A 17,714-nucleotide genomic window follows, 5' to 3' on the forward strand; every position below is an offset into this window, starting at 1 on the left:
AAGACAACATTCCCTTGAATTCAGAAAAGTTAAACATTGTTGTCTTATGTCTAATGGTCAGAATGTCAGCATATCAGTCTACCTCATCACTTTTAGGCGGTGTGCAGAGAAGACAAAAGGACATAAAAGACTTGCTGGTTAATTTATTTCCTGGTCTGTGCTGATACAATAGAGCATAACACACACCTATGAGATTGTAGTATATCAGCTATCACTGCTGAACTGCTGCGAAAGATTGGTTACCTGCTGTGGAAAAGTCAGGTGTGGAGAGGACCATAGGCAGAACAAACAAAACACTTCTTAAAACATAAAGGACCCTCTCTGGTGAAGGATCATTACTTCATTTCATTTGATCCAGACTAGAGATGGCTGTGGACAGAAGGAAAGGGCGAAGTTATCTGAAGTTCATGGTTACTGACTGAAGGGAGGGTTTAAAATGGACGTGGTGAGCTTTAATATTTATATCCTCAGTGCTTCTCAATGTCTGCATTTTGTAGGTGGTGATGCCTGGCAGCAAAACCTCTGTAGAGGTGGATGAGGTGGAGGACCTGTCCCAGCTAGAGTGAGTTTCTCCCCCTCTCTCACACACACACACACAACACACACACAACACACACACACACACACACACACACACCACACACACACACACACACACACACACACACACACACACACACACACTACACACACACACACACACACACACACCACACACACACACACACACACACACACCACACAGTTCCTTCAGTATAAATATGCACTGTTTGAACCTGTCTCTTAGGGAGGTGTGTGAGAGCTCCGTGCTTCTCAATCTGAAGAAGAGGTTCCACCGTGACTGTAATCTATGTGAGTTACTGTCCTCACACTATGATCTCAAACACCTCAAAGGCTTAATGCTACATTATATGTGTGAAATACTTTCATACTGCAACAACACATTTAGAATAAAGAGGTTTTTCAAAATAATACCTTTAAATATATTAGAAATACACAGAATAAAGTGAGCTAAAAAAACAAACAATTCCATCAACTGAGAAGGTCAATGAGACATAGTGGAAATCTGCACAAAAAAACTAGTGAGGGGGATACGATATTGTAAAAAGCAACAACCAAATTAAATCAGAGATAAATATCTGTTTCAGATGTCCCCCCCCCCCCCCCCCCCCGCCCCCCGCCCCCGCCCTAAACGGTACAACAATATTAGGGCGGGACTCGATTAAAAAAATTAATCTAATTAATTAGAGGCTTTGTAATTAATTAATCGAAATTAATCGCATTTTTAATCACATATAAATATTTGACCTGAGAACAGTGAGAAGCAATTTTTTTCACATGGATTTTAGTATACCATTAGGCGCATTCACACCGCAGTACTTTTCCCACAAAGGTTCATGAGAATTTAGTTCATGAGAACTCTTTGAACCTGGGGGAGGATTAGGCAAATGAAGCCACTGACGTCACTTCTTCTTCTTCTGCTTTGGGTTTACTGGCAGGCCGCAAACCACTTCACGGCGTATACTGCCACCCGGAGTCCCCGGTCGGAAGTCCCCGGAGTTGGGGACTGGCTTCAGTAGAAGCTGCTGGGAGTCCCAGCAGCCTTCCGAGTAAATCGCCAGAACGCCGACACCTCCTCATCTCCACCGCTCCCATGTTTTATTTTGTGTTGCCATAAGTTAATCTCTCTGCGTTTCTGCGCTGGGCTAATGCTAATAATGCTAATGCGAGGATAATAAAATGGCGGCTTCACAAAACTTTTTGGGAGTTTTACGGGGCGTGGTTTGCAATCCGCCCAGCCAATCAGAAATATAGCTATTTCTCACAAGAGAGCCGCACGAAAGTCCCTGCTCTCTAGCAGCTCTCTGCTCTCTAGCAGGGACTTTCGTGGGGGTAAAAAGGTTCTCATGAACTAATTTGTAGTACCGGCTCTTTTTGGTGTGAACGCGATAAAAGAGGCTAACGTCCACGCTAGCTTCCACGCTAGCTGCTATATGTTTTGCATTGAGGTGATACTTGAGGCTTGATGTGCTGCGGTGATATGCGAATTCCTTTTTGCATAATTTGCACACAACCGTGCTCTTATCGACACTTCCATCCGTCCGTTTTTTAAAACAACATTTCCCACTGTTGTTCACTGTGGTTTGTTGTTGTCTGAAGTCATGAACGTTAGTTGGTGCTCTAGTATAATCGGTACGCCTGCAACTCATCCAGTGAGAAACGTTCCGCGGTGCAAAAATAAGTGCGATTAAAATGCGTTAATTTTTGTGTAATTAATTAATCTTAATTAACGCGTTAAAGTCCCGGCCCTAACAAAAATGCTTTAGTGTTTATTATCCGAATGTCCTTTTCTTTTCCCCAGACTTATATTGGCAACATGATGCTGTCCATTAACCCCTTCAAGGCCCATCTACACAGAGGAGCTGAGACTCAAGTACGAGGGCAAAGAGCAGCAGAGAAACCCCCCGTGAGCAGACCATTCCCACACTGTGTGCATCCACTTTCTTTGTTTCATTTTCATTTCAATTAGAGCTATCAGAATGTTTCTCATCAAAGGTTTGAACCCATCGGAACGTCTGCCTGACGTTATTCTGTCCTAATGTTTGACCCTGTGTTGTTCTATGCTTCAGCCATGTGTATGCCATAGCTGACGCTGCTTTCAGTCAGTCTCAGGCCTCCACACAGGAGCAGTGCATCATCATCAGGTACTGACGAGGACACCAATATCATAATGTATCATTTATTTCAATGAGGTTTACACACAATTCTCGGTTTGACCTTTAAAGTTTAAACCTGGGGTTTAAACTTTAAAACCTGCTCTTTCCGAACCTCTATAATACAGAGACATATTATAAATATTTAGGCTGTTTATGTTTGATAGTTGTCTTATGGCCAGCCACATGCAATAAAAATATCAAAACATCAATGAATGCATGTAATAACATGAGACTATCCAACTAAGGGATCCTATACCACAGACATGGCCAAATCAGGCCAGGGATGTATGGAAGCCAATGGCCCCTTCCCTGCTACACCCCCCCCCCCCCCTCCTTCTGGCAGCCTTGCTGAAACCTCACCTATCTTCAAACTAATTTTGTCTTCATTTGATCTCAAATACACACCTGTAAAGCATGGTGACGGTTGACTTTGATGTAGCTGCACTGAGGTCACAACATTTCCACAGACACACACATACTGTACACTGTCCAGGCTGGTAGCAAGTATTCTTTTTCTCTGTGCCACAGAGCTCTATTGTTGTTAACAAATCTTTTAAACACATCAATGAGCCACTCTGATTTACAAGGTGACATCTCCCTTCATCACCATGAACACACACTGTACACTGTCCTACTGCCAAATGAACCAAATGTGGATTTACCACTGATAACAGTCCCAAAAATGCTCTATATCCTCCTGTTCCAGTTATCATTACCCGATATACAGTGGTCCGTTTAAGGAAATGACTTAGCGTTTTGAAAAATGAAACTATATGCCTGTTTAAATTGTAATATAAAGATGTGCATGTTCATTCCTTCCTTAAAGGCAGAGATATAATACATGAAGAAGGATTCCACCATACACACCAACAGGTTTTTTTTAACCCCTGCCCAACATCAGCATGCTAATGTTAAAGTCATTGTGATCATGTTCATGTCAGGGTTTAGCTCAGCACTGATCTGCCAGCATCACTGTACACGTTGAGTCATATTTCATGGTACATAGTATACAATAAACAATAAGCCGATTTCACCTAATTTTTAAGCTGTGACATATTCATAGTAATCTTAATTATTGTGCAGTGGCCAGAGTGGTTCAGGGAAGACTGAAGCTACCAAGCTGATAGTACACTACCTCAGCTCCATGTACCAGGGCAGGAACAACAACCTGCGACAGGTACGAATCTGAGGAAAACTAGAAAAGAAAACACTTTAATTAAATGTAAAGTTTGGCCCGTGTATCCTTTAGTCTTCCACCCGTTTTGTATTTGATATATTTCTATCTCCTCCAGCCCATGGAGGTCTTTCCCATCCTGGAGAGTTTCGGGAATGCCAAGACGATCCTCAACAACAACTCCAGCCGCTTCGGCAAGTACCTCCACATCCACATTCTCCAGTGAGTTCCCCTGATGGTAGACACATCTTTTCATGTTCCTTTGTTATCACCCTGAAGACATTGGGTGAGTTCTTTTTTGATGTGTCGTCCGTCTCTCATCTTGGTTGACAGTGGCGTTGTTGTGGGAACCTCGTTGTCCAAATATCTCCTGGAGAAGTCCAGGGTTGTATTTCAGGTGAGGACATTGACTGATGTGTGCTGTGTGCTCAAACAGACATCATGGAGGAGTCATGATGTTACATTTATATGCCATTTGCTTGACTTGAGTAAATGTCATATAAGTGAGTCTATGCACAGGTTTATAGTGACAGTGCTACAGTGTACGTATTATTCCAAAGCATGCATAACAATGTTATGGCTTCAAAAAGTAATAGCCCCATTAAATGTGTCTGCCTGATATGTGATGAATGGGGTGGCTTCAGACTGGCCGACACCATAGACCAGGGGCCTCATTTATAACGCCGTGCGTAGGATTCACGTGGGAAGGTTGCTTACGTAGTAGAAATCCAAAAAATAGGTACAGACATTTTCCGATTCACCAAACATTGCGTACCGGCGAGGAAAGTGCGTACGGCACTTCCTACGCCGGTTTCCCTTTATAAATCACAATCGACTTGAAATGTGGTGCAGCTTTTGTGGGCTTCACGTAACGCCCATATTTGCCTATAAATAGTCAAAGAAACGCCCATTCATTCATTCTGACTGACTGCATGAAGAAGATCGCAGGAAATGACGACAGAACAGCTAAAAAAGACATCTCACACCGTGTCAGATTTTGGTTCTTTTGGGGAGGTCGAGATAAATCATATTGTTTGGTGGATGCAGTTTGAACCAGAGTAGCAGCATGGAGGTCGGATCGTCACCAAAACAAATAAATAAGTGGTCCGAAAAAGGTTCATGACAAAAAAAATACACATAGCCTAACCTTCGTCCTCAGGCAGTGTGTTTGTACCGGGGACAGGAGACACCCCCTTGATGAGAAACTGTAAGACCTGATCGGGGAATCCCTCCGGAGTGGAGTCATGACGACTGGATCTGAATTATGTTTTTGTATTTGGTGGTTTGTGTCCCAGCTGTCGATCAGCTGTGTGCAGCGTCTCCACTGCAGCCTGTGCGTCTCAACCCCCCCCCCCCCTCCGCCCCGCAGCAACCCTATATCCACCAGTTAAAGGAAATACAACTAATGTGTTGTGTTATATTAGCTGTACAATTTACCACATATGGTGTTCTTAGCTTCCATACCTCCTGTGTTTTATGAGCGACTTATCAAGTCTTAGCAAACGGCATAAAACACGATTAAACATGGTAGTATATAAAACCATGCTCGTACAACCTATAGAAATGCAAAACCGCATCATTTATGAGAAAACATTTCATAACATTAACACAACATATTCGAGGTGGTTTTAAATAACATATCCGTATTTATTTATTTCTCCAAGTTATGTGTTTGTGTGCACTGAGGAGTCTCAAACAGGTGTTTGTTTAATCATTTTAAGATTGGCTTAAATCAATGTTTGAAAATGAATTCTTCATATATGATAAATGAGAGGTAACATTTTATTTATGGTATTATTTCCACATATTTCTCTCTATTCTTCCTTCTGCCAACGGTGTCGCAGTTTCTCGTCTCTCCCGTGTTTGTGCTTAGTGCGTACGCATGGGTTAGAGTTTGCGTGGAGGACCGCACGTTTTCCCGTCAAGTTAGTATTTTATAAATCGCAAACATTGTGTAGAAACTGGCGTACGCCATTTTTTGAGCGTATATCCCTTTATAAATCAGGCCCCAGGGCTGTTTTCAGAAAGCATATGGTTACCTTTTCTCTAATTTCATTTCATTTCAACATTCTTTCCAATGGGTTGGAGTGTAAATAAGTAAACAACACAACCACAGATTTGTGTGTGGTTTACTGCAGTTGTTTATTGAAGGTCCTCCGTTCTGTTACCCTCCCCTGCAGGCCCATGAGGAGAGGAACTTCCACGTGTTCTATGAGCTGCTGGCGGGGATGAACGACTGGGACAAACAGGAGCTCTACCTGCAAGGAGCCGAGACCTACTACTACCTGAACCAAGTACCACACTCATCCAGAAACTATTCTCCATCTCTGCTGTTTGTAATCTCATGTTTTCCTATCGATATACATGTCCCATATTTAATTTCTCCTCCAGGGTGGTGCATGTGAGCTGAAGGGTAAGCAGGACAAACAGGACTTCCAGCTGATGCTTCAGTGCTTTGAGACCATCGGCCTGCACGCTGACCAGATCTCCACCATCTGGGCCATCCTGTCCTCCATCCTGCACCTCGGCAACGTCTGCTTCAGCTCCTACGAGGTGTGTGTGTGTGTGCGTGTGTGTGTGTGCGTGCGTGTGTGCATGCGTGTGTGTGTGCGTGCGTGTGTGCGTGCTTGTGTGTGTGTGTGTGCGTGCGGCGGGGGGGAGGCGCGTTCACACCGCAGTACTTTTCCCACAAAGGTTCATCAGAACTCTTTAGTTCTCATGAACAGATCGCGTTCACACCGGAATAACAGTCCCTGGGGGAGGAGTAGGCAAGGAAGCCGCTGACGTCACTTATTCTTCATCTGCTTGGGTTTACTGGCAGGCCGCAAACCACTTCACGGCGTATACTGCCCGCCCAAAGTCCCCGGCCCGAAGTCCCCGGAGTTGGGGACTGGCTTCAGTAGAAGCTGCTGGGAGTCCCAGCAGCTTCCGAGTAAATCGCCAGAACGCCGACACATCACTCCACCGCTCCCATGTTTTCTTTTGTGTTGCCATAAGTTAGTCTCTCTGCGTTGGTGCGCCGGGCTAATGCTAATAATGCTAATAATGCTAATGCGAGCAAATAAAATGGCGGCTTCACAAAATTTTTGGGAGTTTTACGGGGCGTGGTTTGCAATCCGCCCAGCCAATCAGACATAGGAACCTTTTTCTCCCACAAAAGTACCTGCTCTCTAGAAGGGACTGAAAACTGACGGAAAAGGGGGTAAAAAGGTTCTCATGAACAAATTTTAGTTCCGGCTCTTTTTGGTATGAACGCGACATTTTGGAACTATATCGGAACTAAAGTGGGAAAAGTACTGCGGTGTGAACGCGGCTATACATCATTTCTGCTTCAGAGCGAGTCATTTGAGGTGGCGCGGATCTTCAGCGAGACGGAGGCCAGGAGGGTCGGCTCTCTGTTGCAGATTTCTTCTGAGGCCTTGCAGACTGTCATCACTCACAGAGTCACAGTGAGTCTCCCTCATGGATCAGACATGCCTCGTGTTGAGTTAACATCCATATGTCTGAATGTGAGAACACTGATTAACTTTCTGGTCCACAGGAGACGACCTACGACAGGATCTACTGCCCTCTGTCTGTGGAAAGTGCCATAGAATCCAGGTGAGGACATTTCCTCAGTAGTAGTACGTTTCCCAAACCAAAATTGAAGCTAATTACCTGGACAAAGTGTTCCTGTGATTTGTTGATCCAGCTTCTTCCATACATTTTCAGAAGGTCCTTTTGGTTCACCATTATAGGTGATTTGTGAAATGTAGATACATCAAGAACTTCCTCCACGGACTCCCCTCCCTCTCATGTCGCACCTATTTATCATCTCTCTGCCATATCATCAGAAAATACGCAATCCAATTCCACTGTTACGCGGATGACACCCAGCTCTATTTTTCCACCAAACCCACTTCCACTCTCCCCCCACTACCCTTTCCGACTGCTTACTGGAAATCAAATCCTGGTTCTCATTCAATTTTCTCAAACTAAACAGTGATAAAACCGAGGTTCTTTTAGTTGGCTCCAAGTCCACTCCAAAACTGACAAATTCTTCCTTACCATTGACAACTCCACAGTCCCCCCCTCCCCCCATGTTAAGAGTCTGGGTGTCATCCTCGACAGCACCCTATCTTTTGAAGCTCACATCAACAACATTACTCGATCTGCCTACTTCCACCTCCGCAATATTAACCGTCTCCGCCGTCACTCACACCCAACAGCACCGCCATTCTCATCCATGCCCTTGTTACATCCCGTATTGATTATTGCAACTCCATCCTCTCTGGTCTTCCTCACAAATCTCTGCGTAAGCTCCAACTGGTCCAAAACTCAGCCGCCCATATCAATACCAGAACTCCTTCCATTGATCATTCATATCACTCCGGTTCTTCATCAACTCCATTTGCTCCCCGTTAAATACCGCATCGACTTCAAAATGTTGCTCCTCACCTTCGAGGCCCTTCACACAACTCCATATCTCTCTGAACTCCTTCACACCTACACTCCCTCTCGTGCTCTCCGATCCTCCTCTGCCTTCCAACTCACTGTACCTTCTGCCCGCCTGACCACCATGGGGTCAAGAGCCTTCAGCCCCTCTGCCCCCCCCCCATCTCTGGAACTCTCTCCCACAAGACATCCGCAATGTGGACTCACTCTCAACCTTCAAATCCTGCCTGAAAACCCACCTTTTTAAACTGGCATATTCTATATCATAATTCCTCTAAACTGATTGTTGTTTTTAAGTCTTTCTTTTTTAAGTCTCGAATTTCTATTTGATCTTCTTTGTTGCTTGTTTTTAATTATGCAAGGTGTCCTTGAGAGCTTTGAAAGGCGCCCAGTGGCGGCTCCAGAGTATTTGTGTTGGGTAATCTATGGTAGGGCTAACCCATACAGTGGTAGGGATCAAGTCAGTATTTGCAATGTGACGCTGTATCGCCCCCCTTGACAGTGAAACGCCACGCGTGAGGTTTACATTATTTCCCTGTCTCAATCCAAATTGAACTGTATGAAATAAAAAGGCACATTTGTCTTGTAGTAAATAAAAGGGCGACCTGGAGCCAATCCTGCAATTTCCCCACAGGTGAAAAAGTTGACATGCTGAAAACCCAACCCCTGCAGGGGGGTCTGGGGGGATTCTCCCCCAGGAGATTTTTTGAAATACTAACATAAAATACACATTCTGATTCTGATACTCTCTTGAGAAGAAAAAATAAATAAAAATAAATGAATGCCTTTTTTGTTACTTTGTTCTGAAAGCTGAACCTGCTGCTCCTCACAGAGGGAAGAGGGAAGAGGCTGTGTGAATGACTTTACATTGTGGATAAGGGTGGATAGTCCCCATTGTTCTGTGTGTCAAAATGAAAGACAGCCCACACACCTATCAATCATCAAACCGTGGGGTCTTATTTCATTACGTGTTGATTTCTATCAACACGTAATGTTGTATCCATGGATGTATAAAGAGAAGTTCTACCGCAAAAGTATTCTCGCAGTTGCAGTATTCTGCAACAACACCACGCCGTTATCATGATTCTGATTGACCAGAAGACATTAGCAAAGATGTTTTATTGCGAAGACGATCACTACGTGACAAACGTTTTCAAAACCGTTTCTAGTCTTCGACATTTCCAGACAAGTGGTTACTGAAATCAATCTTACTAACTGCTGTCTGTGAAATGTACTCAGCGCGAGTTGGCGGACTTTTTTTACTTTAACATAATTGTTCATGGTGGGGCTAGCACCTTTCAACACAAGGCAAGTGCTTTACAAAAATTAAAGACTTAACCTCTTAAGCCCTGAGCCTGTTTTTAAGGTTTCAGGCTCGAAAATGCTATGCCCAAAACAAATGACTATAACTTAACTTCTAAAAGGGTTATATGAATAATTGATTTTATCAAAGCAAAGCATCTGTGAGTTGGATGTAGAAGTATCAGAATCAATATAGATATTTCTCAGTCTGAGTAAATTCAGATGGAACATAGTAAAAAAAGGTAAATTCTTACCCCCGCCTAAAAAAAACCCATTACTTATAGTGAAAACTACCCTTGAATGATGGGATAGTAGACTAAAAGCTTTAGGAATCCAAAGTATAACATATAATAAGTACCCTGTATCAAGATTGAGGCAAAACAAGTTAAATTTGACCTTTTTAGAGAGGTTTAGCTAAAAGTAGTCCAGGCGGACTGACCTTTGGGCACATTTGGGCACATTTGGATACCATCAGTGCCATTTGACCTTTTTCAGGTACCATATTGTAAAAATAATTGTATTATCACTACAGGTAATCATTCCACCCAAATACAAGTGTTTTTAAAAAAAGTGGTGGTGGTGGTCTGCTGCAGGGACTTCACCCCTCATGTCTGCAGCAAGCTGCTCCCTGAAGGACTTCTGGGTGTGTGGCTTCGTCCTGCCACCCCTCATCTTGTGCAGCTCCTTGTGGAGAAGGAAGCTGTTCACCACTGCAATGTCCAGAAAATGGTAAAAAAAAGGTCTTGTACCATTTCATGGTTTTGTGGTGAACACTGTAGTACCCAATCAAAGCATCGGACACATCCACGCAGCCCATGCTTCTGTTGTAGTCCACCACAGCGTCAGGAACGGTAACAACCTTAGTCTTCCACACACCAGCCCGTTTCACTTTCCTCCTGACAGTCTGTCCACTGAATCAGAAGATGCAGAGGGAGGCTGAGTTAGTACTGGTGCAGACGTCCGGCGTAGCTTGGATGTTGATGGCTCTGGGGCAACTGTATGCTGATCTGATGCACGTCGTAGCTCGGATGAGGCAGATGTTGATGGCTGTGATCCAGAAGCCATTTAATACTTGTCTTCATCACTGTGAAAACAAATGTGGAAAAAACTTTGATTACTTCACTGGATTATTCTTTCAAAAATGTAACTCAAATCAGAAATAATTCCTCCATTTAGCGTGTGTGAAATCAGTATACATATATATATATATATATATATGTGTGTATACTGTTATTTCATATATATATATATACTATAGCGTGTGTGAAATAACCGTATACATATATATATATACTGTTATTTCATACACGCTATAGTATATATATATATATATATACTGTTATTTCACACACGCTATAGTATATATATATATATTGATATACAATACAGCTTTATTTATAATCTGCTAATAGTCAATGTCTGTAGAACTACAAAACAGCATCCATTTGGCGTGTGTGGAATAACAGTATATATATATATATATATATATACTGGGTTGATATACAATACAGCTTTATTTATATACTGCCGTGTTATAGTCACGAAATACAATTAATCTATTTATACGTTCACCAACATGATGTTGCCATTGTTTTAGTTTCTCACGGAACGATAACGCTACAACAACAAAGCGGCGTCCATTTTGTATTTTGCGAGTGTGGAATTACTATAGATTACACCAAATACACAACTAATAGATACAAACAGAGAGAGTACATACCTTTCCTGAAGTTCCTAATCAGGGTTGCCTGCTGTTGTCTCTGTTCGCTGTGTTCTCTGTTCGCTGTGTTCGTTGCTGCTGTGCTGGAGCGGTTGTGCGGCTGCTTCTGCTATCTGTGCGTAAAGCAGCCGCTGCTGGCATTATTCATACTACGCAGGATCCTATCTCTGGAACCCATAGGTCGATTTGGGTGATTGACACCTTTTTTGAAACTTTGGAGCCAATAGAATCGAGGGGGGGTTAGTAAATCCCGCTTTACACTTACGTCAAGGAGAGAGAGGCTTGCGTAAACAGCACGTGAGAAACCTAAACCCGGACTGCAAAACTTTATACCTACGATGCGGCCATGAATGTAATGATGGATTATCAGGAACAATTCTAAAGTGACTAAGAGACATTGGATTAACCTTGAGCATCGTTTTTATTCCGTTGAACACGACTTTTGATCACAAAACAGCAACGGTAAGACATAATTATTGTTATGCTTTAGAACACTGTTGTTGTTTTCTTGCTCTGTTCTGGCTGCTCGCTCAGTGAGTTTGTGTCCTACAGTGATGATACTTATATAAATATAAGGGCGGGTTTAAGAGGTTAAGAAACATATTATAAAATGATTCTTTCACACACAGTGACGTCACGAGCTACCCACAATGCAATACGCGCCATATATATATATATATATAATACGCCATTTTCATGGAGGTGCAAATATCCTGGACGTACAAATATAAACAGCTAGCTAACGTAGCCAGGCAGAGCGCACTAGGTTTTTTTTCTGAATTAACGACCGAAGAAATCGCTGCATGTCTTCGAATTACATCTCTGGGCTTGAGGGGTGTGCTCTAGGTCGTTACCAGCATAAACTAGAGCTGTGTGGGTTGTCGGATTGCCCTTACTGACTGCCTGCAGACGTATGGAAAAACGACCCTCGAAAGTGGCCTTCGTCGATTTTGGCTGCATCTACGTCTAATTTCTGGAAACACCAGGTGAATACCCCACTTGTCACAATAATATTATCATGCCATTGCATATATGTGGTATTTTAGAGTTGACTATATTGATTAAGGCAATAGACTATGATATTCAGTACAGGAAGCTTAGCAACACCTAGACGGTGTACAGCTAAACCCTTGGCCTGCTTGCACCTCACGTAAAACGGCGGACACCGGAAGTACGGTGTCGCCCTCGGCCCAATACCCGTATGTGTGTGTGAAAGAATCTAAAAACACCCATTTAAAAGCAATGATATAAAATTACATTTAAAGACAGTCATTTAAAAGCAAAGATAAAAAGCAAAGATAATAAAAGTTACAGTGCAGTTTAAGATATGAATAGTTCAATTAAAAACAGCGACAAAAAGAAAAGTCTTCAGCCTGGATTTAAAAGTAGTCAGAGTTGCAGCGGACCTGCAGGTTTCTGGGAGTTTGTTCCAGATATTTGGAGCATAATAACTGAACGCTGCTTTACCATGTTTAGTTCTGACTCTGGGGACAGAAAGCTGACCAGTCCCTGAAGACCTGAGAGATCTGGATGGGTCATAATTTAGCAGGAGGTCAGAAATGTATTTTGGGCCTAAAGCATTCAGTGCTTTATAAACCAGCAGCAGTATTTTGAAATCTATTCTTTGACACACAGGAAGCCAGTGTAAAGACTTCAGAACAGGAGTGATGTGATCCACTTTCTTAGTGTTAGTGAGGACTCTAGCAGCAGCGTTCTGAATCAGCTGCAGCTTTCTAATAGATGTTTTAGTGAGACCTGTGAAGACACCATTGCAGTAGTCGAGTCTACTGAAGATAAAAGCATGGACAAGTTTTTCCAAATCCTGCTGTGACATTAGTCTTTTAATCCTAGATATGTTCTTTAGGTGATAGTAGGCTGATTTAGTAACTGTTTTAATGTGACTGTTGAAACTCAGGTCAGAGTCCATGACTACACCTAGATTTCTGGCTTTATCTGTTGTTTTGAACATTGCAGACTGAAGCTCAGCGCTAACTTTTATACGTTCTGCCTTGGCTCCAAAAACCATTACCTCAGTTTTATCTTTGTTTAATTGGAGAAAGTTCTGACACATCCAGTCATTGATTTGTTCAATGCACTTACTCAGTGTTTGAATTTGAGCATAGTCTCCTGGTGAAATGGTTATGTATGTCACGATTCTCATGTCATGTCACATTTCTATGTCTAGGTTTGGGTGTTTTTGCTGTTCTCTCTGTCATGTTTTCCTCCTGGGTTATTGTCTGGTCCTTTTCCCTGTGTTTTTCCTCCTGTCGTTAGTTTCCCTGGTGTGTCTAGTTATCTGATTGTGTTCACCTGTGGCCCTTGTAGTTTCTCCTCCCCTGCCGGCTGTTTCTCGTCTGTGATTACCCCTCCCTGTATTTAGTCTTGTCTCTTCCTGTGTTCAGTGTTGGTGCTTCTTTTGTTTGTGACCTAGTTCACCGTAAAGTGTTTTGTCTGTCCAAGTGTAATTACATCCTTGAAATAAAGGTGTTATCAAGTGCTATCTGCGCTTGGGTCCTACCTGCTTCACTCTGCGTATCAGAAAGCACCAACCAAGAAATGGGCCCAGCAGATCCGTTCGAGCTGGAATTATTGAATTTTTCCTTTTTTGTGGAAAAAAAACAAACTGCTCGGATCGATGGAAGAGAGCACCCGGAGTTCAGCAGCGAGAGGCTTTGTTATCAGAGGCGCACCAGATGGCTAGAGAGAAACCAGGTTTGGTGAAATTCTTACCTGGCTGGATTTCAAAGATCCTCCCGGTGTGTGATTCCCGGCCTGCTAGCCCCAGGCATGCTAGCTCCCTGGCTCCCAATTCCCAACCTGGTACCATACGCCTCGGTGGGTTCCGTCTGAAGTCAACCCATGCTTCTGCCCCAGTTCCTGCTACTGGCCAGGAGTCGTATTCTGGAACTCGTCTGGCTTATGGAGGTCCACGGAGTATTCAGGCGGCTGCTAAGAGAAGGAGTCGCAAGGCCAGGCTAGCAGCCCAGCCCCAGCAGCCATGGCTCCATGCCTCCAGTACCAGGCCCACACAGCCATGGTTCCGTGCTCCAGTACCATCCCACACAGCCATGGATCCGTGTTCCGGTTCCGTGCCCAACAGCCATGGTTCCGGCTACAGAACCGGCCTACACAGCCATGGTCCCGGCCCCAGTTCAGGCCCCAGCAGCCATGGTTCGGGCTCCAGTACAGGCCCCAGCAGCCATGGTTCCGGCTACAGAACCGGCCCCACACAGCCATGGTTCCAGCCCCAGTCCTGGCCCCAGCAGCTATGGTTCCGACGCCAGCTCCCCGAGTCTTGTCGGTGTACCGGCCGACTCCAGCACCTGCTGTCTCCTGCTGGCTCTCCAGCGAGCCCGACGCCGCTCCCGTGTCCTGTCGGCGTACCGACCGACACAATTTCCTTCTCAAGACCCTCTCAAAACCCATCTCAAGTCCCATCTCAAGTTCCTCTCAAGTCCCCTCTCAAGTCTCCCTCCAGTTCCTCTCCAGTTCCCTCTCGAGTCACCTCTCAAGTCACCCCTCAAGTCCCCTCTCGAGTCTCCTCTCGAGTTCCCTCTCAGGTCCCCTCCAAGTCTCTTCTCGATCCTCCCTCTCGAGTCCCCTCTCGTCCCTCTCGAGTCCCCTCTCGAGTCCCTCTCAGTCCCCTCTCAGGTCCCCTCTCAAGTCTCCTCTCGAGTCCCCTCTCGAAGTCCCCTCTCGAGTCCCCTCTCGAGTCCCCTCTCAAATCTCCTCTCGGTTCCCTCTCGAGTCACCTCTCAAGTCACCTCTCAAGTTCCCTCTCGAGTCCCCTCTCGAGTTCCCTCTCGAGATTCCTCTCAAGTCACCTCTCAGTCAACTCTCAAGTTTTCCTCTCGAGTCACCTCTCGAGTCACCTCTCGAGTTCCCTCTCAAGTTCCCTCCTCTCAAGTCAACTCTCAAGTTTCCTCTCGAGTTTCCCTCTCAAGCCCTCTCTCGAGTTCCCACTCAAGTCCTACTCAAGTGTCGTTGGAGGTTCCGCGGGGGTCCTGCCAACTCTATGTCCTGTGCCGTTGGAGGCTCCGCCGACTACTCTTCTGCGGGGGTCCTGCCAACCCTATGTCCTGTGCCGTTGGAGGCCATGCGACTACTCTCCTGCTGGGGGTCCTGCCAACCCTGTGTCCTGTCCTGTTGGAGGCCCTGCCGACTACTCTCCTGCCGGGGGTCCTGCCAACCCTATGTCCTGTGCCGTTGGAGGCCCCGCCGACTACTCTTCTGCCGGGGGTTCTGCCAACCCTATGTCCTGTGCTGTTGGAGGTCCCGCCGACTGCTCTTCTGCCGGGGGTCCTGCCAACCCTATGTCCTGTGCCGTTGGAGGTCCCGCCGACTGCTCTCCTGCCGGGGGTCCTGCCGGCCCTGTGTCCTGTCCCGTTGGGGGTCCCGCCGATACTCTTCTACCCGGGTCCTGCCAACCCTATGTCCTGTGCCGTTGGAGGTATCGCCGACTACTCTTCTGCTGGGGGTCCTTCCAACTCCATGTCCTGTGCCGTTGGAGGTTCCGCCGACTGCTCTTCTGCCGGGGATCCTGTCGGCCCTGTGTCCTCTTCCGTGGGGAATCTTGCCGACACCTGTCCCACCGGCTCCGGATCCTGTCGGTCGACACCGGCTCCTGCCCGGCCTCCGGAGCTGTCCGGTCTTCGCCCTCGAGCCCGGTCCCCTGAGTTCGCCGCTGTGGTCTTCGACCCTCCTCGAACTCTGCCTTGCCCCCGGGCGTCCGCCCGAGACCCCTCCTCGACTCCGCCTTGCCCCCGGGCCGTCCGCCCGAGACCCCCTCCTCGAACTCTGCCTTGTTCCCAGGCCGTCCGCCCGAGACCCCCTCCTCAAACTCTGCTTTGCCCCCGGGCCGTCCGCCCGAGACCCTCTCCTCGAACTCTGCCTTGCCCCCGGGCCGTCCGCCCGAGACCCCCTCCTCGAACTCTGCCTTGCCCCGGGCCGTCCGCCCGAGACCCCCTCCTCGAACTCTGCCTTGTTCCCGGGCCGTCCGCCCGAGACCGCCTCCTCAAACTCTGCTTTGCCCCCGGGCCGTCCGCCCGAGACCCTCTCCTCGAACTGCCTTGCCCCCGGGCCGTCCACCCGAGACCCCCTCTCGAACTCTGCCTTGTTCCCGGGCCGTCCGCCCGAGACCCTCCTCAAACTCTGCTTGCCCCCGGGCCGTCCGCCCGAGACCCCCTCCTCGAACTCTGCCTTGTTCCCGGGCCGTCCGCCCGAGACCGCCTCCTAAAAACTCTGCTTTGCCCCGGGCCGTCCGCCCGAGACCCTCTCCTTGAACTCTGCCTTGCCCCCGGGCCGTCCACCCGAGACCCCCTCCTCGAACTCTGCCTTGTTCCCGGGCCGTCCGCCCGAGACCCCTCCTCAAACTCTGCTTTGCCCCCGGGCCGTCCGCCCGAGACCCTCTCCTCGAACTCTGCCTTGCCCCCGGGCCGTCCGCCCGAGACCCCCTCCTCGAACTCTGCCTTGCCACGGGCCGTCCGCCCGAGACCCCCTCCTCGAACTCTGCCTTGTTCCCGGGCCGTCCGCCCGAGACCCCCTCCTCAAACTCTGCTGGACGTTGTGGATTTTTGTTTTGGTGTTTAGGGACGTCTAGAATCCGTCCCTTGAGGAGGGGGTTCTGTCACGATTTTCATGTCATGTCACATTTCTATGTCTAGGTTTGGGTGTTTTGCTGTTCTCTCTGTCATGTTTTCCTCTGGGTTATTGTCTGGTCTTTTCCCTGTGTTTTTCCTCCTGTCGTTAGTTTCCCTGTGTGGTGTCTAGTTATCTGATTGTGTTCACCTGTGGCCCTTGTAGTTTCTCCTCCCCTGCCCGGCTGTTTCTCGTCTTGTGATTACCCCTCCCTGTATTTAGTCTTGTCTCTTCCTGTGTTCAGTGTTGGTGCTTCTTTTGTTTGTGACCTAGTTCACCGTAAAGTGTTTTGTCTGTCCAAGTATAATTAAATCCTTGAAATAAAGGTGTTATCAAGTGCTATCTGCGTTTGGGTCCTACCTGCTTCACTCTGCGTAACAATGCAAATGTGAGTGTCATCCGCATAGCTATGGTAACTTATGTTGTTGTTTTTCATTATCTGAGCCAGTGGTAGCATGTAGATGTTAAAGAGAAGAGGCCCCAAGATGGAGCCTTGAGGAACCCCACATGTCATATTTGTCAATGCAGATGTGTATTTACCTATAGAAACAAAGTTGTTTCTGTCCTTTAAGTAGGATTCAAACCAATTGATGAAAGTCCCACCCAGTGTTCCAGTCGGTCTAGTAATATGTTCAACAGTGTCAAACGCAGCACTGAGATCTAATAATACTAACACTGAAGTTCTGCCACTGTTTGTGTTTAAGTGGATGTCATTGAAGACCTTTACAAG

General features: G+C 46.3%; 1 protein-coding gene across 1 annotated transcript in view; it reads left to right on the forward strand.

Moving 5' to 3' along the window:
• Window positions 1-365: 365 nt before the first annotated feature.
• The window catches only part of myo15b (myosin XVB), a 102,758-nt gene continuing 85,409 nt past the window's right edge, over window positions 366-17,714 (forward strand). The window contains exons 1-11 of the mRNA XM_034221838.1: window positions 366-410; window positions 498-562; window positions 2,405-2,467; window positions 2,631-2,705; window positions 3,801-3,894; window positions 4,010-4,113; window positions 4,225-4,288; window positions 6,072-6,185; window positions 6,283-6,444; window positions 7,227-7,340; window positions 7,433-7,491. Coding sequence (XP_034077729.1) covers window positions 366-410; window positions 498-562; window positions 2,405-2,467; window positions 2,631-2,705; window positions 3,801-3,894; window positions 4,010-4,113; window positions 4,225-4,288; window positions 6,072-6,185; window positions 6,283-6,444; window positions 7,227-7,340; window positions 7,433-7,491 — 959 coding nt within the window. The remainder of the gene's footprint in view (window positions 411-497; window positions 563-2,404; window positions 2,468-2,630; window positions 2,706-3,800; window positions 3,895-4,009; window positions 4,114-4,224; window positions 4,289-6,071; window positions 6,186-6,282; window positions 6,445-7,226; window positions 7,341-7,432; window positions 7,492-17,714) is intronic.

This window comes from Gymnodraco acuticeps, unplaced genomic scaffold (assembly GCF_902827175.1).
Source record: "Gymnodraco acuticeps unplaced genomic scaffold, fGymAcu1.1, whole genome shotgun sequence".
NCBI lineage: Eukaryota > Metazoa > Chordata > Actinopteri > Perciformes > Bathydraconidae > Gymnodraco > Gymnodraco acuticeps.